The sequence below is a fragment of the Equus quagga genome, chromosome 10 (genome assembly GCF_021613505.1).
Source record: "Equus quagga isolate Etosha38 chromosome 10, UCLA_HA_Equagga_1.0, whole genome shotgun sequence".
Taxonomy (NCBI): Eukaryota; Metazoa; Chordata; class Mammalia; order Perissodactyla; family Equidae; genus Equus; species Equus quagga.
Genome location: NC_060276.1, coordinates 92,071,368 through 92,093,173, shown reverse-complemented (window position 1 = coordinate 92,093,173; position 21,806 = coordinate 92,071,368). Strand labels below are relative to the sequence as shown.

Genomic DNA, 21,806 nt, shown 5'->3' with positions numbered 1-21,806 from the left:
AATGAACATTAGAGCATTAAAGGGTCTGAGAAGTTCTGTAGAAGAAAACAACATTTAATTTGGTTTAACTCAACATATCCAAAATTTTGTTGGACTTCAGAACTTTAAAAAATTCCACAGAATGTCTAATAGCATCTGTTGTCCCATGGAGGTACTGAGAGGCAGTCACATGTAATGGTTAGAAGCAGGGTCCCTGAAAGCAGACTGCTCTGAGTTACTTACTAACTGAGTGACTTTGGGCAAGTTATTTAACTTCTCTATGCCTCAGTTTTCTCATCTATAAAATGGAGATATTAGAATTTATTTCGTGAGCGAGTCATAAAGATTAGTTGAGTTACGTAAGCATTAGTTGTTATTATGAGACATTCTGAGTATGCTGCTCTTGGAGCATCACTATAAACCTGATGATATTGTTAATTGGCCTTCCTATTATTGTTTGGAGAATGAATACCATTGTGAAGTTAAAAAAAAAATTCAACTACTGCGCTTCATGGAATGTGCTGCACAGGTGAGAAGGTGAGAAGAAACTGCTCTATTGAAAAGAAATGCTGTAATTCCATAGCACCTGCCCTTGAATCTTTCAGCTGGGGGTTCATAATGAAAGTACTATTCATTATCTCCCTAAAGCGTCTTTATCTTTATGGCAGTTCTCACCTTTTGACAGTTGTGTGGATTCTTGCCTACTCATTTATTCGAAGGCGCTCCCAAGTAAATTTTGCTTTGCTGTTTAGCTTGTATTCTAAGCACCCTAAACATCCCTCTAAGTGTGCTGAAAATCCATCTAACTGTTGTATTGTCACACAGTAACAGGCAAACAGAAAATTAACTTTATTTTTTTTATTTTATTTTAATTTTTTTATTGAGTTAATGATAGGTTACAATCTTGTGAAATTTCAGTTGTACATTAATGTTTGTCAGTCGTGTTGTAGGTACACCACTTCACCCTTTGTGCCCACCCCCCAGCCCACCTTTCCCCTGGTAGCCACTAATCTTTTCTCTTTGTCCACATTTTTAAATTCCTCATATGAGTCAAGTCATACAGAGATTATCCTTCTCTAACTGGCTTATTTCACTTAACATAATTCCCTCAAGGTCCATCCATGTTATTGCAAATGGAATGATTTTGTTCTCTTTTACAGCAAAGTAGTATTCCATTGTGTATATACATACCACATCTTCTTTATCCATTCATCTGTTGATGGGTGCTTAGGTTGCTTCCATGTCTTGGCTATTGTAAATAATGCTGCAATGAACATTGGGGTGCATAGGACTTTTGGAATTGCTGACTTCAAGCTCTTTGGATAGATACCCAGTAGTGGAATGGCTGGATCGTATGGTAGTTCTATTTTTAATTTTTTGAGGAATCTCCATACTGTTTTCCATAGTGGCTGCACCAGTTTGCATTCCCACCAACAGTGTATGAGAGTTCCTTTTTCTCCACAACCTCTGCAACATTTGTTACTATTAGTTTTAGATATTTTTGTCATTCTAATGGGTGTAAGGTGATATCTTAGTGTAGTTTTGATTTGCATTTCCCTGATGATCAGCGATGATGAGCATCTTTTCATGTGCCTATTAGCCATCCGTATATCTTCTTTGGAGAAATGTCTCCAGCCCATTTTTTGATCGGGTTGTTTGATTTTTTGTTGTTGAGTTGTGAGTGTTCTTTATATATTATGGATATTAAGCCTTTGTCAGATATATGACTTGCAAATATTTTTTCCCAGTTAGTGGGTTGTTTTTTTTGTTTCAATCCTGTTTTCATTTGCCTTGAAGAAGCTCTTTAGTCTGATGAAGTCCCGTTTGTTTATTCTTTCTATTGTTTCCCTTCTCTGAGAAGATAGAGTGTGAAATTAACTTTATTTTTATTAACTTCATCCTAAGAGCACTTCTAGAAACGTTCTATTTTTAAATGTCCATTTCAAGTATCCCATAATGAGATGTATTCAGATATATTCTTTCCTTTGACTAAAATATCAATGCCTATTGTTTTTAAGTGTGTTACTCAAAACAAATGCTTTTTTTTTAAAAAAAGCTTATATCTCTGTGTGATGCTGTGAGAATTTTTGATTATTGCATCTTGTGTGTTGCTCAACAGAGTTAATGACCTGTCCAAAGCTATCGATGCTGAAAGGTAGCAGAATGCCACACAAGCCACCTTGTCATCTTTTAAAATAGTTTAGCTCAGTTTGGCAAGGCTCCTGGCCAGAGAGGGAAAAATCTACATCTGAAATGTTTAAGGCGAGAGATCTGTTTAAGTGAAGGGATTGAAGAATAAAATAAAACTGAATTACTCCCTCCTAATCTGACTAGTGTTTACTGGGCACATTAAAAGAATGAGAATCAACTCTAGATAAAATGCACTCATGATTATTTTTACTCATTTTTTTCTGCTTGATTAGAGTGTGTAGTGGGTAAAGGTTCTCCAGGAGAGGCTATTAACTAGCTGAAAAGAGGCATCAAAAAATGGTACATACTTAGGTGAATTCATCACAACTCAGATGCTTGTTCTTCAAAGGCTCAGAAATTTGATTTGTTCAGCATACAGAGAACAGATCAGACATAGGTTCAACTAAAGCAAACACAGAGGGTTCCATTGGCAGAACCAAGACATCCACTCTCTGAAGGGAGAGCTCTGTGGAAAGCCAAGTTATAATCAGAAGTGTCCAGGAGGAAGTGACGCTCAAGCAAGAGGAAATAGTTTTTTATTTGAGTGGTTAATGGCATGAACATTTGCCAGACTGAGGCCCTGTCACTCGACGTGGAACATGTCGTACAGGGAACAAATAGGTTATTTTTATTTTGAGGCCCAAGTGTTTCTCTTCTGGTCAGAGTCTGGATGGGGACTATCAGCATCTAGCTCCTTAGATCTCCTTTATGACCAGGCTCACTGTCTCCTCTTCTCCACCTTGTATTTCTCCTGAAGGACTGTATTATCATCAATTAGATTCCACCTTACAGTCCAGTCCAGTCCTGCCTTCTGGAGGAAATATCCTGATTTTCTTGATAAAATTTCAGCTACTTGTGATCTCCTTGACCACTCATTTGCAAATGAGCTCTATCAGTCCAGGTACAGATGAGTGAAAATCCATTTAGGGCTAATTTTGTTAGTTAAACTCTCACAGGCTAGTTTTATTTCTCTTATACCTGTACTTGACTTCCCATCTTCTCCATCACCTTCATGTGCTACCCCGTGGTGTTACCACTCTCCCTCCATTCTCCTCACGGGGTAGACCCTTGGATTTTTAGAGGACAGACTTGCACTTACAGCCCAAAGCAAGCATAATCATAAGCTTCAGGTCAAACATTTTTATAGCTCCCAACCCCTTGAATAATTTCTAAATACAATTCTATAGAATATTTACATAGGACATTCTAAATTTGACATTTCACTGCAAAATATGTCTTAAGTGAACCTGGCTGTAAGGGTAAGGTATTCATTCACTGAGTTACCAAGTGGATTTTCCATTTCAGTGTGAAACCAGATGAGATACACAAGGGGTGGAAAAATCAGTTGTGTTCTTTATCTGAGGAGACCACAATTGACAGCAATGCAAAAACCAAACCATTAACCTTTCCAGAGAGCCCCTTTTGTGCTTAACCTTGTTGTTTCCTGTTTGTATCAACCTTGGGGCTCTCCTCCCTGGGGCCTCTAGGACATTGGAGATGGAGGAAAGGGCTGGAGTAAATCTCATGTGCACTTTCCAGACCAGGGCAGTTTCCTCAGAGGGAGATAACTTTTGGTCTGTAGGAAGCATTTCAATTCTGAGTCATTTCAGCAAAGTTCTGGTTTGGTGTACAATGTAGAGAACAAATTCATGGGGACTTTGGAGAGTTAGGGAGGCTCTGGACAAGATCCTGTCCTTTCAGATCTCCTGAGATTTTGAGGTCAGCCTGACCTTATGGTTACTGGGGGGCAGCTAGGCACCCTTTGAGTAAGTGTCTAGTTATGCTTGGAAACCTGGCTAGAACCAAGCAAACCAAGAGAAACTTGCATGTAGCTTGTAGTTCATAGACCTGGGGGAAAGCTAAGGGACAGTGTCATGGAATGATGCCAAATCATAAAACCCGGTAGATCCCTCTAGGAGTCATCGTTCCTAAGGGGAGGTACAAAGAGAATCCAAGTACTGAGCAATGAAAGAATGTGCTCAAGAGTTAGCATGAGGGACAAGGCCTGGTGAGCTTTTTATGTTGACTAAGAGGCAGTTTTAAAACATCTACTTTGCAGTATTTAATACAAACCTAGAATAATTCACAAACAGCCATGTACATCAGAAGATATAAATACCCATATTGAGAATAAAACATTACCCAATACATTTGAAGTTCCAGTGTTCTCCTCTCTGATTGCATCTATTTCCCATGAATTTCCTTATATTTATACTATAAATGTATGTATTCCTGAATTAGATACAATAGTTTTGCAAGTTATTTCCTTCATAAGTATGCTGTTATTCGGCATGACTTCGTCTGTAACTTAACCTTTTTCATTCAACATTACGTTTGTGAGATATATTTGTGTTGATACGTGTAGCACTCATTCATATTTGTTTTGCCAGCAGTGCTTATTTTATGCAGTGGTCCTAGTTGTGGGGAGAGAGGGAGAGAGAGAGAAGGAGGAAACCATTTAAGGGACCTGTCCTGTTGTAGACAGTCCAGATTGTACACTTAGTGTCTGAAAGTGGTGACCCAATCCCACCCATGGCTCAGCTGCAAGGGTGATAATGGGATCTGTCTGGTAAGGAAGCTAATTATAATGGAAAGAACTGAATTTGCTTAAAGAATCTGGAGTCAACTAAATATAAATAATTTTTCATGGTAATAAACAATAAATATTTAATAAATGTAAGTTTACTGATTAAAAATTTTTTGAGTTAGGTGACACTCTTACAAGTGCTAATGGGAAAGATGGCCTGATTAATTTTTCTACCCTTTGTTTTCTCTACCTTTTCAGTGTTTTCTAGATTCTGTCCCAGTGCATCTGATTCCTGCTCTGTAGCTTTCTGAAGGGTTGACATTGAGCATCGTTAGTGAAACTCCACTGCGACCTGAGTGTACAACACAACAAAGGCTTTGAAGATCTCTTTCAGTTAAAACCATAATGACTTTCTTGGAATGCAGTCCCAGTGGAGCCTGTTTCTGTGTAGCCTGGAAGAATACCTAACTACCAGCAGCAGTTCTTCAGAGGACTTATAGAAACCGCTCTACATCAAACAACTCTGGGTTGTTCAGGGGGAACTTAAGGCTAGTGGATATCAATTCACCTGAAAGATTCAACCACTGCTACTCAGAGCTGCTGCTGAAATACCATGTCTAAGAACACAGAGTTCATCAATCTGTCATTTTTATTAGATCATGAGAAGGAAATGATCCTGGGAGTCCTAAAGAGAGATGAATATTTGAAAAAAGTGGAGGACAAGAGAATAAGGTAATATTCTTTTATCTTGTTTGCCCTCCTTGACTGCTTTCTGTTTGTTTGAAGCAATTCAGATCAGAAATGGGGCAACTGCAACCACACTGGAGACAAATGTTGCTCAATGACTTCATGGGTTCCCAGCAGTAGCCCAAATAGAAAACATCTTTGGCATTTTGTCGTTTAGCTAGGTGGAAGGATGGAATTTAGCTATAAACATGGTGTTTATGAGAATGTCCATTTGCTGAGAATGTCCATTTGCTAAGAATGTCAGAATGATTAATGAAGTAGAAGGACTACCCAGGTTTAAGTACCAGCTCTGAGATGTATTAGTTGTATGACCTTGAACAGGTTACTCAGCTTGTCTATGCCTTGGTTTTCTCATCAATAAAACAAGGATAATAATAGTACCTACCTTATAGGATTGTTGCAAGCATTAAGGAAGATGATACATGTATAGTGCCTGGACCTGAGTGCACAATAAATTTAAGCTATTATTTATTTATAATGCTTTCTCAAGTCAGTCTTACTGGGAATTTGCCTCAACCATAGCTGGGAGAAGAAGGGGATCTGGAGGCTGAAAAGTTCTCATTGTACCCCAGAAATCACCTGAATTTCTTGAAATAAGTTTCTGTGTGAGGAAAGTTGGGTAATATGGGCACAGTTGAGTTTCACATCAGTTGTAGGCAGGGTTAATATAGCTGAAACCCCAGGTGTGACTTCGCCTGTGTTTCAGCCAGCATCCATTCTGATTGGTTGCATCATCTGTTCCAAAAGGTCACAGCATCGTTCTGATTGGCTGCCACGTCCATTGTGATTGTTTGCTGCCGGTGCTGTCAATATATTAAATATATTTGGTTATTACATCTCACCCCTGAATAGAGGATCAGAAATAAACAGAGTCACTGCCTACTGTGCAATATGTCACTTTTGTGTCTTATATGTCTCCCCAAACTGCAATCAGAAGCTTAGGTTTATTTTACTTGAGGAGAAAACTTGTCATAAGATTATCTTCACATACTGCAAAAATATTCAACACGCCAAAGGAACTAGGATCCTTAGAATTGGAAATACATTGAAATATTGTTGTTTTCATAGTTAAGAGCCAAAAATTTTCATTTCCATCATTCCAAGATATTCAACCAATCTTAAAGAAACAAAGGCTTTGGTTAAAATTATTACTCTCTTTTTATACCTGGAATTCAGGTGGCAATGAAATGCACTTAATGGTTTTAAAGAAATAAGAAATGATATTTTTGGCACTGGGAGTCCAGTCATGAAAAGTTACTAAATTTTCTAATGCACTGCAAAAAGTTATATTGTTTATGGGGGGCGAGCTATTAACCAGTTATTGATGACATTCTCAGGGGAATTAAAAATCACTGTCTTCAGGAAAAAACAATAATCAGATCCCAGGAAACACCGAAGTAAAATGAATAGGACATTGTTTAGAATATTTGTTTTTGTCATTTTCAATAACTTTTAGTAATAATCTGTTATACTTGCTCTTCTTTTTTCTCTGTTTTTCTTTCCTTGTTGTCTTTCCTTATTCTGTGTAAAGAAATTTAGCCAAATTGTATAATATACAACAGAGCTATCAAGAATAAAGTTGTTGATATCCTGGCTCTTTCAACTTTTTTGAGGATAACAGAAGAAAGGCTTTTATAAAAGCCTTTCTAAGAGATCTAAGAGATACTTTTATAGAAAATAGAACATCTATTTTCTAGAAATTTCTATCTTATAGAAAATAGATTTTTTTAAGCTGTTATGTTTTCTTCCCTTCTTTAATAACAGCAGTGTCTAATATTTTTGAGTGTTTTTTCCTGCACTAACTGTGTCAGATGTGTTGTCTTGTTTTATTCTGAGCTACTAAGATATGAGCCCAGGCCAGAAAACTCAGGCTCTTCCGCGTTTAACAGCTTTGTGTATTGAGAAGTCACGCCAAAGTGAGTGGCAGGGGTGTTTAGAGTGTGTGCTGTTGAATCACACTCCCATATTTGTTGATTAAAATCTTAGTTACACCATGAAATCTTTGTGTCACTTTAGACAAGTCACTTCCACAGGTGGATCTAGTTTCCTCATTTGACAAAACAAATAATATTAGGTACCTCAGAAGATTGTTGTAAGGATTAAATAAGCTAATATTATCAAGAGCTTAGAACAATACTGGCATACAGTAAGCACACAATAATTGATGGCTGTAATCATTAGCCCTATTGTGGTCTGTGTTGCCCTTGATTTATGAGTTGTAGTGAACACCATCAGTGCTCCACTCAGATCCTTTAGGGTCCCTTTGTTGGATCTGTGCTCTCATCTCCCCGTTTCCACATCCTTTACTGCTAAGGGCTGGGACCTACTGCTTTCTTTAGAGGACTACCTTTGGGCGGCTGGAGTTGCCCATAGGATTAGAGAGCCACAAGCACCAGGTAAATTTGAGTGTATGTCCCTACTGGGCAGCCACAAGCCAATGGCTGAGGTACAGAAACCCCTTGCCTCAAGTCAAGACAGACTGTGCAATGCAACTTCTGCTTCAGAGCTCCCCATGGGATCATGCTGAAACTGGACTTCACCTAAGAAACACATCTTTGCTCAGCCCCTCTCCCCTTCTCTCTCCTGCCTCTCCTACTCCCTTACAGGTTCCTCCTGAGAGCACTCCAAAAATCATTTGCACACAAATCTATATCTCAGAGTTAGCTTCTAGAAAGCCCAATCAGGAGGTTTGCCAGACCAGACAGGGAACTTAGTCCTTTTTACTTGATAGCTTCCAAAATCATCAACACAAGGAATTTATGGTGTAGCATATTTTATTGCAACAGTAAACTTTTGTGCTAGCTGGTACAATAATTGTTTTCACTATGCTACAGAGGTGTAGGTTGATATTTTCTAGGAGTCTAGAGGAAGAAGTAATTAATTATGAATAAGATAGAAACTGAAGGAATGGTTTCACGGAAGAGGTAACATTTGAGCTGAGCTTTAAAATGTGAAAAAGGATTTTGACATTGGCAAGTGTATGTCAGCTGTGTTTCAGCTGTGAACTGTGAACCACAAAATCACCTTCAGTTTCTGTTCAAAGGTTTCAGGAGGAAATGGAAGCCAAAGAAAATTTTTAAGAATTATGATTACAAAGAAGAAACTGATCTGGAAAGTTAGTAAATTGGAGTTTGGGAAACAGTGGATTTATTGTTTGCTTGTGTATTTATTTGCTTGAATAGGTTGTCCTTAGACATAAAGAACGTAGACAATGGGAGAGTGTAAAAATTGTATTGAATCAATGTTTTAGGCTTGTCGCCCGACTGTGCTCCACAGTCCACATAGCCACTGAAGTGTGGCATTAATGAAGGTGGGACTGGTCTCTGGGTGCTCCTAAAGGTGCTCTGCGCCCAAAGGCACATGAGAAGCCTGATAATTACCTCCAGGCATGAATTGTAGGCTGTGGAGAGTCATCTGCCTACTACCAGAGCAATCTAGCTTCATCCAAGAGGCTCACATACATTTGTTCTTCTCTTTCAGACCAAGCAAGAAGGAGTAGTAGGCAATATCTAGACACAGGTTTTACTATTAGTAAGAATATTTTAAATGTTTTCTGTGGAGAACAAATCACTTAGGTTTATTGATGACTTTAATGCAATGAAGAAAGAGGGAAGAAGTGATGCAAAGAAAATTAAGCCATCAACAGTGATTGCAAATGGAAAAAAAACCCAACCGTTTGGAAGCACAAAATAAAAATCTTTGTTGCTCATTTTGTACCTTCAATTTTTCTAACTTTGGAAGAACTCAGCCTAACATAAAAGAGTACATGGTATCTGCTCCAAAAAACATATCTCATTAACAAATTCTTACTCTACTTGATCTTCCACACCTAAAAGCAAATACTGTTACATATCTACTTTGGAAGTATTGGTCTATATAAGAAATCTTCATTTATAATCTTAACTTATAAGTGACTATTCATTTCAGCAGTTCACCGTGGATTTTACTCTCACTAAGAGGATGTCATTTCCATTTGGCCACAATGCATGAAAACATATCTGGACTTAACATTCTCTTTGGCACCGGTTCTTGGGCTTGTCTCAGTGATGAACGCCATTGGTTGCCTTACAGCAAACATTTCTTTTTTCTTACTCCCTACTCAAACCTCAGTTTTGTTTAGCTCCAGCAAACTTTTTCTGTAAAGGGCCAGATAGTAAATATTTTAGGCTCTACAGGGCATGTGTTTTCTGTTATGACTACTTCGCTCTACCATTGTAGTATGAAAGCAGCAATAGACAATATGTAAACAAATGGGTATAGCTGTGTTCCAATAAAACTTTATTTACAAAAACAGATGGTGGGCTGGATTTGGCCCAAGGGCAGTAGTTTTCTGAGCTTTGGTGTCAAAAACAACACCTTGGTTGGTTCTAGCCTTGGAAATAGCTGCATACACCTGAAAGCCTAGATAAGCCATCTCAGGGAGAAGCAGGACATTTAGAATCCAAAAGATAAGATAAGAGTTGGACTAGAAACCATCAGTCAGCTATCAGAGATAGAGCATGGGCTTCTGTCTGGGAGATTAGATGATTTCATAGGCTCCTACCATCTCCAGGAGATTTTTGTGCCTCACCTAATCTTAGTAGCTCGTGTGCTGGAACAATTTAAATGTGTTTCGTTGTCTCTATAGAAGAACAGCAAAATGAATCTGGAAGTATAGAAAATACCAAGAAATAGCAGAAAGTTCTGCAAAATTGTGGGGGACAGATTACAAATTCCTTTTCCCGATGAGATAAGAAGTATTGATATCCCCATTTATAGATGGGGAAATTGAAGTGCAAAGTTAAATGACTTGTCCAAGGTCACACAGCTAGTAAGTGGCAGAACTGCGATTTGTAGTCCCACCATCTGGCTCCAGAGCTCCCACTCCACTCTTAAGTCACTTTTAATTTCTGAGTGATATGTCTGTCCTTTCAGGGGGGCCAGAAAAAAAGAGATGGTAAACTATCTAGTGCCTACCTCACACCAGAGAATGTCTTACTCCATTCACAAATGTATCCTCACTTAATCTCCGTCATCCCTCGATATGTACTATTGTAATGTACTATAGCTATAGCAACTGAAACTTGGATTAAATAATTTTCCCAGCTGGTAAACATCAGAGCTGAGGTTCTCCCCTTCTGTATTGCTTCCCTTTCCTCTATGCTGTGATGCTTATGCAATAGCTGCACCTATTCAGATCCTGTTGAGAGCCCACCGACAGCCTTACTAATAGCTGTCAGAAATGGAACGAAACAGAAAACATTTCTTTAGCCTGGTATTTGCTGACAGTTTTGACCTTTAAGCTGTGTAACGTTATCTAAAGTTACTGTGACTTTTATCGAAGTATTGCTCTTACACAATGAAAACTGACAAGAGTTCCTGATGCCGTGCTACTCTTTCTGCTGACTGCAAAGCTAAGTGCAAGTGTATTATGTTTTGTTCCACACAGCTGGTTCAGCTGAGAGGGGCTACTAAGCAAGCCAGAGCTTCGTGTCATCAAGAGACCACAGATCCCAGCCGGGAAACTGCCATTCACCTTCTGGCTTTGTCTTTATGTGGTTGATTCCATCATTTTAGAGCAGGGTTGGGGAGGAAAGAGAAGGAGGGAGAAACAGAAGGGGAAAGTGTCCTCAAATTGGCTATTTGGAATCCTGTAGATAAGCTAAATATTTGGTTCAAATGGATTTGAAGCGATTTCAAGAATTATACATTCAGCCTGGAAGTTAGGGAGCCTGGTAAGTGCCAAGCAATAATATCCTCTTAATACTCTACAAATGTTTGATCTGTGGGGCTGTTTGTTTTTTGCCAAATCTTATCACTACCACTAAGAACAAAATTAGTTTGACCTTCTAAAAAGCTTAAAGATTCACCGTCCCCATAAAACACTGGGAGAGCTATTGAAGTGGACTTATATTTTGGTAAACATTTTGTTCTAATCCTAATAGAATTACCACAAGCTTCTTAATGGATTAACGGAAACTCACAGCATGAGCAATACTGGCTCCCTAATAGAACCCAAACTCTTAATGAGTCACAGAGAAATGAAAAACAAAAAAAAATCTGGCTCTGCCTTAAATGAATTTAAAACCTTGGGGGTTTTCCCACCAAAGACCTTACTAATTTTGCTACATACACACATATAGGGAAGCTAACTTATATTTTGATTCTACGGTATTTTCTTCCAAGTAACTTACTTGTAGGGCTCACTGTAGGCACAGGGCCACAGATACTTGATATTTAGGGACATTTCAAACACTGGATTGTCCAAATAAATAAACTTATACTTGCCAGACCATTTTTTTGTTTGAAATAATGTGTATGTATATATATATGTATTTTTTTTTCTTCCCCCAGATTCCTCTTTTAGTACCCTTTCCCTTCCTTTGCCTACTTTCTCTGGCCAGAATTGGTGTAGAGAACATGCCCCTAGGCAGCGGGGATTAATTTGCACTCATGTCCAGGAAACTACCATCTCCTTTTACTGTAAATTGAAGGAACACAGAACTATAAAGCCCATGGAATCCACAATATGGCTGAATGTTCGTGGGGTAGGATGAGTGAAGAGGACTCACCCCCCCCCCCCCACCAAAGGTAGGTCAGTTCATAAGAGATGTTCTAATTAAGCAAATACCAATTATATTCTTGAGGAAATAGATATTTTATTTTCAAGGAAATATAAGTGACAACTTCAGTAACAAAAATGTCACCTCTATCATTTTAGATTTCAGGCATATGACCATTTTATATTGACAGTTTATATGAATATTCCTATATTAATAAAAGGGTTTAATTGACTTAAATCTGTAATAAGATTAGGCTGACATGCATTTAATAATTTATTATTTCATTGCAGAGTGATTAAGCATAACTGGTAAGCATTTCATGCAAATGTCTAAAGTTAATAAAATTTTACACAGCAAAGGATTTTTTCTGATACATTTTTCATTATAGAGGTAATACAGAAAATTAGAAAATACATATAATATGAATTTTAAAAACTCACTTAGGATCCCTCTTCCCAGAGATAGTTTCTACTTTTGTTGAATTTCCTTCTTGTTACTTTTCTGTGTGTGCATATAATTTTCACATAATTGGAACCATATTATACATGAAATTTTGCATCCTCTATTTTTGCTTAACATTATTTAATGAACGTTTTGATATCATTAAAAATTCTTTGGAGGCATCATTTTTTTGGCTGGATAAGCTTCATGACATGGATGTGCAATAGTTTGTTTAACTATTTGTTCTAATTGCCATGAACATCTTTATTCTTAAATCTTCTGTCTTAAATTTTTATTATATTGCAATTCATATTTTGATTTATATTTCCTTTAAATTGAAAATTTGTTTTCCAGAAATGTTGTGTCAATTTTCTCCTCACTAAACTATTCATTATACTACTACCAAAATAGAAATGATTCTTGTAAATCTTTTTTTATTTTTTATTTTCTTTAAAGACGGCACCTGAGCTAACATTGATTGCCGATCTTTGTTGTTGTTTTTTTTTTTTTACTTCTTCTCCCCAAAGCCCCCCAGCACATAGTTGTATATTCTAGTTGTGAGGGCCTCTGGTTGTGTTATGTGGGTCTCCGCCTCAGCATGACTTGATGAGCGGTGCCATGTCCCTGCCCAGGACCCTAACCGGCGAAACTCTGGGCTGCCGAAGTGGAGTGTGCAAACTTAACCACTTGGCACGGGGCCGGCACCTATTATTGTAAACTTTAACTAATTTAATAAGGTAATGTCCTCTGTTAATTTGCATGTATGTGATTATTGGTGTTTTTACATGATTGCTAGCTATTTGTATTTCCTCTTCTGTGAATTTTTTATTCACACAATTTGTCCATTTACTGTTGGTGTTAGTGTTGTTTCAATATTAATTTGTATGAATTCCTTTTGTCGTATATGTGGGAAATACATTTCTAAAATTCAGCAAAAACTCATTGAGTACTTATGCGCAACGCATAGGAGATGGAGAGATCTAATTTCCAATTTAACAGAAGCAAAACTGCATTTTCTTAGATTGTGCAAAGTCTCCACTTTCACATTGACGTGAATCAAATTGATGTATTGATGTATTCTTTGTGTAGAATATAAATAATTTACCTCTTTGACAGAGTCTTTATACAGTTAGTATTTTAAAGCTGGGATTTGCATTCTCCTCTACTTCTGTAATAGTATCCATGCTATTTATGGGTGTAGAAATTAGGGTAGGTTCAGCTCTGAGTGTCAGAAAATCAAAATAATAGTAGCTTAAGTAAGACAGAGGTTTATTTCTTTTTCTTTCTTTTTATTTTTTGCCTAGATAAAGTCACGAGTAAGGCAACTCAGGGCTGGTAATGGTGGTTCCATGCTCATTAGAGGCCCAGGGTCCTTCTAACTGGTTGCTCTGCCATCTTCAACTTGGGCTAACACCTGTTAAAGTAAAAAATTATTCTGACACTTATTAAATGATAAGGAATAATTTACTCAGGACTATTGCAATAGATTTCAAGACTATCCCCCCAAAATTAAAAACAAACAAAAGACTATGGCAGTAGGGGAGAGAAATCGAACTCAACTCCAAATACAGCAAAGGCACCTGGAGATTTATAGCCAACGATTAGAGTGAGGAGGTCAATGAATGGAAAATTACTAAGAGGAGACATTCATGGTAGGATTCTTACCAAATTGACTTAACAGAATTCTTATTAAGGTCAGGCCAGGATGATAGCAGATATCAAGGGTGGGAGAATTCTCGCTAAACTGATTTAGCAGGATTCTTACTAAATCTGGGCTACGCAGGCTGAAGAGAGGGCCCAATGATGAGGTCTTGTCAAAAAGAGACCCCAGAGGACCCTATCTAAAGTTTGGTCAAGGAGAGAGTCTTAGTCACGCCTCATAATCCAAGATGGTTGCTCCAGCTCCTGTCATACTGTCCTCATTCCAGTCATCAGGGAAAAGGGCAAAGGGCAGAAAAAAGGACAGGTTCCCTCCCCTTAAAAACATTTTTGAGGAGTTTCACAGATGACCTTGCTTACACTGCGTAGGCTGGAAGGTAGTCACATGGCCATACTTAGGTGCAAGGGAGCTTGCATATTTAACTGGGAAATGTAGTCTTTATTCTGGGTGGCCATGTGAGTAACTCACATTTGGGAGTTTTATTGGTATGAAAGAGTAAAAAGGAATATTGGGAGACAACCGGCAACCTGAGAAAATGAGTGTAATTAAGATCATGCATCTTATGGATCAGATTTGTTTATTGCTCAGCACAAATCTCACCTTCCTTTTTATGGAATCTGAGAGCAATTAATTGTCAGGGATGATTTTCAATGAAGCACATAAGAAAAAAACACGGCACATAAACATTTATATTCATCCTCAGTGAATTCCAAAGAAATGGTGACTTGACATTTCGTGTACCCTGTATTGATGCTGATAACTAGGAAAATTGCTGGAAGTGTGTTTTGTAGTAGTAATTTTTATATATGAAAATATGAGTGCCCATAAGCATCACCTAAAGAGGTAAAACAGGAAAAATTAGGTACTGATAACTGTCTTTGCTGAGCATATAGCTCCTTCCTTGCTGCATTTAAAATAGTTTATACAAATTCAATTTAGAGACATTTTAGAAATAAATTTCAGCTATATGTTTATAAAAATTAAAACGAGTATGTGCCTGTATTCAGCAGCAGAAGTAGTTTTGAAAAATTTTTCAAGGGCAATATGTCCTCTTTATCTTTTTTTGTGTGTGAGTGTCCAATTTCCTCCCATCAAGTCAATTTTGTGCTTGTATTATCATAGCAGTAATCTTTTAAAAGCCCAGTATTTTATCCTTGTTTTTTTTTTTAAAGACATGCAGCTTTACTATTTCTTGTACTGATTCTGTCACCACCTCCTCCTTTTATGAGTAATTTACCATATTGATAACAGGACCTTCTATTTTTGATACTTAAGAAAGGTATCCTTTGGGTTTCAGATTACTAAGACACATCCTTGTTCCTTGTGAGGCCAGGAAGTTGAGACGATAGTTATTTCAAGATATCCCCAGGTGGAAAACTTGGTTTGCTAATTACATATGAGATAAATTTCTGCTGTTTTTAAGACTACATTAATAAATAATTGTTCACATAACTTTAATTATTTTTATTATTTTTTTTGTTCACATGACTTTGTGAGATCTCCTGGTATATTTCTATGAGCCAAGTGTTCTACTGCCAGGAAGTGCACGGTGTCATCTGCAGACATGAAGATTTCACAATGTTCTCTTTCCTCAAGACAATTTCTAAACACATTAAATTGGCACAATTCGCAAGATTTCTTTATCTACACAAGTATTCTTTCAATCTTGTTGCTTATTTCTCTGAAGTAGCTTTCTATGTAAGTGAAACATTCCCCCAATTCTCAGGTGGTCTTGATTCTTTTTAATAGCCTTTCATTTGAAAACTAATCAAAAGCATTATAAAGTTTATTAGGACCAGAGCGGTGTTTGTTAAAGAACAGCTCTGTTGGGGAATGTTTGTCATGAGAGAGTGTGTGGTAAGAGGCTACTTGGGCAGACACCATTTAGTAGAAAAAGCAAAGCAGGCAGAAGAAACTCTTTATGTTTACTGAGGCTTAACTTTGAGTGCGCTCAGCATGGCTTTGCACAACTAGGAAAGACATAGCAGTCATTAATAAATACAATGTCCTAGGGCCCGCCCTGTGGCTGAGTGGTTAAGTTCAGGCACTCTGCTTTGGCAGCCCAGGGTTTTGCCTGTTCAGATCCTGGGTGTGGACCTAGAACTGCTCATCAGGCCATGCTGGAGTGGCGTCCCACATAGCACAACCAGAGAGACCTACAACTACAATATACAACTATGTACTGGGGGCTTTGGGAAGAAGGAGGAGGAAGAGGAGGGGAAGGGAAGGGGGAGGTGGAGGCGGAGATGGAAAAAGATTGGCAACGGGTATTAGCTCAGGGCAAATCTTTAAATAAATAAATAAGTACAGTGTCCTTTCTGAGCAAAAATATTTTAGTAGATTTAGAGCCAACAAGAGGAGCCTGGTGTGGGGGAGGAGTGCAGATTTTGGAATATAAAATTCTGGATCTGAATCCTGACTATACCACTTAATAGTCCTTTGAACCACAGCAAGTTTCCGCTTAGAGATGCCACTTTCTTATGTATAAAATTGGAATCATAATGTCTTTCTCATGGGTTATTGTCAAAGTTTAATAGCGTTGGGGGCCGGCCTGGTGGTGTAGTTGTTAAGTTTGCATGTTCCACTTCGGTGGCCCAGGATTTGCAGGTCCGGATCCTAGGAGCAGACCTACACACCACTCATCAAGTCACGCTGTGGTGGCATCCCACATACAAAATGGAGGAACATTGGCACAGATGTTAGCTCAGGGACAATCTTCCTCACCAAAAAAAGAGGCAAGGTGGCAAAATGCCAAAAAGTTTAATAGCATGACATGTAAAACAGAGTGCCTGTCATTATTGTAGCTAAGTGTTATGATTGTGGTTAGGTTTTAATAATAGGTTCTGTATACAGAAGCTATAATTAAAATGAAAAAGTAATATTTTTATATTCAGAGTACAGTAAGGTCTGCTCACCCCTGGATTTTCCTTAGACAAATATGAACAGCTGCAGTGTCGATGGCATTGCCTCTGGATGTGAGCAAAAGATGGGAGTGCTAGGAGGTGTGCAGCCATTGGCATCAAGTTGCTGTGACATTATTCTGCCTGCATATATTTGAGCGATTTTTGTCTCGTTTCGGGTTTGACAATATTTTTTGTCAGTCACCATGGTTTTGTTCTCTTAAAGGAATATGAAACTCTGCCTCTAGATAAGGTTTTAGCTTGCAGGCATTGTAGCAGAGGCTGAAGCAGAACCTGGTAGCATCATCTCTGCAAGTGGGCAATAATAAAAAGAGCTAATATTTACTGAGTTCTTACTGTGTTCGTTGGGAAATAGCTTTGGCTGTGGGTGACAAAGACATATTATAATAATGGCTTAAACAAGATGGAAATACATTGCTCTCTAATGGAAAAGTCTGGGTTGGTTGGCAGCTTTGTGATATTGTTATACTGGCTCCATCATACTGCTTTTGTGATAGTATTATACTGGCTCCATCTGGGTGCTTTGGTTGTTCCGCCGTGTTGAGAGTTTAGCTCTTGGTCCAAGATGGTTCACTCCTGTGTTCTCATCCTAGCCTCTGGGAAAGAGGAAGGGTTCAAGGGAAATAGATACCCCTTTCCCAGTAGGGGCATAACCTAGAGGTTGCCTATATCATTTCTGATCACGTCATATTGGCCAACATTTAGTCTCATGACAAAACCTAACTGCAAGGAACACTGGGAAATGTAATCTGAGGGGTCATGAACCTAGTTAGACATTCTACTAAGAGAGAAGGGGAGAACCAGTGTTGGGAGACATATGCCAGAATTGTCTGTTTCACAATTACTATGCATCAAGCTGTACTTAACACTACTTAACGCTCACAACAAACCTATGAGGTTGTAACTATTATGATTTTTCTTTTACAGAGGCAGTATTTTGAGACAGAGAGTTTAAGTCTCCTTAAGTCTTGACGCACAGAGAGGTTAAGTATTTTTCTTGCAGTCTCAAAGGAAGTAAGTGTAAGGCCAGGATTTGAACCCAGGCAGTCTGACTCCAGAGCCCTATGCTCTCGGCCACCGTAGAGTCTCCACTTGCTCATTATCTGTTTTGAGCCTTCATGTGCTCTGCTAGATGAGATTGGGGATTATTTAAAGACATCAAGGAATCAAAGATACTTTGTGAATTGTTATCTATGGCTTCCTCTTCCAGGCAGCTAATTGCTTCCCTTATTCCTACCTTATTTGGTGCCAAATCGTGTTCAGCACAATTGGATCTAGACAGGGTAACACAAGAAAACTAATGCCACACAAATGTGACAGGAATTTTAATGAAAGCAATCCCTGATTTGAAAGGAATGTGTCTATGCAATGGTAAAGCAAGCAGTCTTTGTCATGCATTTAATATTTTTGATGATGGGATAGAAAAAAATGAAGTCAATGTATCACCAGGATATAGAAATGAAATGATTCTATCATTCAATATAATCGAGCTAGTTCATCTTTTCAATCTTTAAGATTCCAACTACATATAGGTCATCAATTCACATGTTAATGTGAACGCGTCTGTGTAGCAACAAGGAAACCTGAAGAATAAAGAATAAACTGACATTTTAAAATGCAAGAGCATCCAGAGTTTACCTCAAATGAAGAATTGGTGTTAGCTGGAATTAAATGTCTTCAACAGCTGTTTTTCCTTTTTCCTTGTATTCATGAGTTTTTAACAGTTGATTTTGGGCCATATTTATCTCTACTACACTTTTTCATCCATCTCCCATACTTTTTGCTTCTCTTCAGACAAAAGCAAATAGAGGAAATGGTTAGATTTGTCCTATTTTCAAGAATTACAATACTTTTGCTTTCTGAACGAAAGTGTAGGAATGAGGTTAAGGAAGATGGAAAAAGTTCTGGAAATCCTTACCAAGGAATTGAGAGCAATCTGTAGCTTTCTCAGGCTTGCATTAGTTTTTCGAAGTGTATTTCATCTCCATTTTAGCCAATTTTGACTTATTCTTAGCACATCCAACATTGTACATTTTTTCCCTTCTCATTCTCTTTTCAGTTATGATGGCTTCATATTGTAAAGGCCTCTATAATTCACAGAGCACACTACCACACTTTATTGCCTCTGGCTCTCACAAATACCCTCAGAGGAAGATAGAAAGGAATTATCTTCACTTTGAAGTTGAAGTAACTGAGGCCCAGAGGTTAACTGGAATCTATTCCACCATTACTATGCATCAAGCGGCACTTAACACTTTACTTAATGCTCACAATAACGTTATCTTAACTGGAATGCCCAGTGATACTTCGTAAGCAGCATGGCTAAGCTTTCCTTCCTTCCTTTCCTCTTTCTTTCTCTGTCACTGACTAGCTTTTGCTTATGCCTTCTTTTATTCGTTCAATTAAATGATATCTATTATGTCCCGGGCACTGTTTATGTGCTGCAAAATGCAAAGCTGAACAAAATGGAGATAGTCTTGCCCTACTAGAGATTATAGGAGTTGGCAAGACAAACATTAAACCCATAAAAACAGCCAAATAAATGTACAAGACAAACATTAAACCCATAAAAACAGCCAAATAGATGTACAAATAAAACAGCCATATAAATTAAAAATTAAGGTAAGTGCTGAGGAAGAAGAACACAGCTCTATGAGTGAGAATAAGATGGGAATCTGCTGTAGATTTGGTGATCAGAGAAACTCTCTCTGGGGAAGCAGCAGTAAAGCTGAAATAAAAAGGATATGTGGAAGCCAGCCCGATGAAGAACTAGGCTGTATCCGTCAGGATAGGCTAAGTGATGCTGTGGTAACAGCCCCAAATTCTTAGTGGCTTAAAATAATGAAGGTTTATTTCTCTCTCATGCTACATGTCCGTGATAGGATGGCTGGGGACTCTGTTTCATGGCATCCTCAGACCAGGACCCAGACTTACAGAGCAGAACTATTTGGCACATTGCTATTCTCCATGCAAAGAAAAGAGTATGTGGTAAACCATGCACTTGCTCTTAAAGCATTTACCTGGAATCACATACCACATTTCATGGGCCAATATGAGTCACATGACCACATCTGATGTCAAGAGGGCAGGGATGTGTGGTCCCAACTTGTTCCACCTTCCCAGCCTCCCTTGCGGCCAGTATTGGTGATGTGACACTGTGAGGTCAGGGAAACCTAAGGAGAAGTCTAATGGGAGGACTTCTGAGTCCATTTTTGCTTTTCTGTTGAGAGACAGGTGCAACTGACACCTCTTCCCCCTTCTTTCTGCCTTAATGTAGATGCTGTGCTGGGGTTGTCTAGCCATTTTGCATAAGAATGATAAGCCACATCTTGAAGATAGGGGACCATCAGGATGAAAGAATGAAAGGAATCCTTAATTACCTGATTTTGCAGCTGAGCTAATGCAAGCAGCTGCCTGATTCTGGATTTCTTGTTACGTGGGGAAAAAATTAAACCAATATTTTAAGCCTGGTAATTGGAACCAGAAACATTTCTAGCTTATGTGGATGAGAGAGATGAACAGGTACTGTACTTAGCCCAGAAACTCACCTTTTTCAGACACTTTCCTGAGACTAGGCCAGCAATGCAGGAACCAAATGAGGTCCACCTTGCTTTGTAAGTGCTGGCTAGTAAAGCAGAGAAAAGAGACATCTCCCATCCTTTTCCTCTCTCCTAGTTCCCTATGCTTCCCTTTCTGCTTGGTACTAATTCTCCAATTGCACACTTTCTTTTCCTTGTTGCAATTACCCTCCTGTTACCCTTTCTCCTCTTCTTGAGTGTCTGAAAACGGCTGTGTCCACTTAATGTGAATTATCCTAGACGTGATTGAATTAGGCCAATTTGTAAGAGAGATTTGAAAAATCAGTAAGCTGCTTAATATTTTGTGCCAGCCTAGGGAATTCTTCCCAGCTTTTCCCACGTGTCTCAGAGATAGCTCTCAGAATATGTGAAACAGTTAGCACCAATTGCCTTAGAAGTTCCCCAACCAGTGTGTTTGGACCTTTAAATTCTTGCTTTCCTGTGGCCTGATTTATACAGAGCCCCAAGTCTTTTCAGACTCTAGCACTGTGAACTAGGTGCAACTTGATTGCTAAGTCAGTCCTGTCAGTAGAGCACAAAAAGATGCAATATAAATATTTGACTTTATGGCTGTAATTTCTTCAAGTGGTCTCGCCCACTCTACTTTAAGGAGCTGCTAAGTGGTTAAACTTCAGGCACCTGATCATAGAAATGTTTTCCAGAAGAGAATTTGCCTCTGAAATATGCTGGAATACCCTGTTTTCTCAGTTTATTACTCTTTGGCCCAGCAGCCTACTGGAATAGGACTGCTGTCTAGGATTGCTATCTTTGTTCTACTCATTTTGATCACTTTGTTTCTTTATCATTGTTGCATGAGTTGTTATAAATTTTTAACAGGCAACATTTTCTTTATCCTGTGCTCTGAGGTATTCAAATGTCTGTTGTGATTCTCCAAATAATACAATTGGGGTCTTCAAATGAGAACTCGTTCTGTTATTTGAAAGCTTGCAGCTTTTACAAGTTTTCAAAAGTAAATTGTGTGGAGCTTTTCTTACACTCAATTTCATGAGCCGGTTGTTCATGAAAATACAGGACAGAAGGTTCTTTGTAAGCTCTAAATCAGGGATTAGGAAAACATGTGTTGTGGATTTTTGTCATTTGTATTTAGAAGGATAAGAAAGCGAGGACTTAAGAGTGCTCTGTATGGCTGCCTGTTGCAAAACGTGCATCATTTTACGTCATTTGTCCTCTTCTTGACTAACATCAATGATAATAGGAATC

General features: G+C 38.3%; 1 protein-coding gene across 7 annotated transcripts in view; it reads left to right on the top strand.

The window, feature by feature from the left end:
- The window catches only part of SYTL5 (synaptotagmin like 5), a 261,691-nt gene that overhangs the window by 104,800 nt on the left and 135,085 nt on the right, over positions 1–21,806 (top strand). For all 7 annotated transcript variants that reach the window (XM_046673686.1, XM_046673687.1, XM_046673684.1 and 4 more), the window contains one exon: positions 4,955–5,428. In XM_046673686.1, coding sequence (XP_046529642.1) covers positions 5,310–5,428 — 119 coding nt within the window. In that variant the 5' untranslated portion in view covers positions 4,955–5,309. The remainder of the gene's footprint in view (positions 1–4,954; positions 5,429–21,806) is intronic.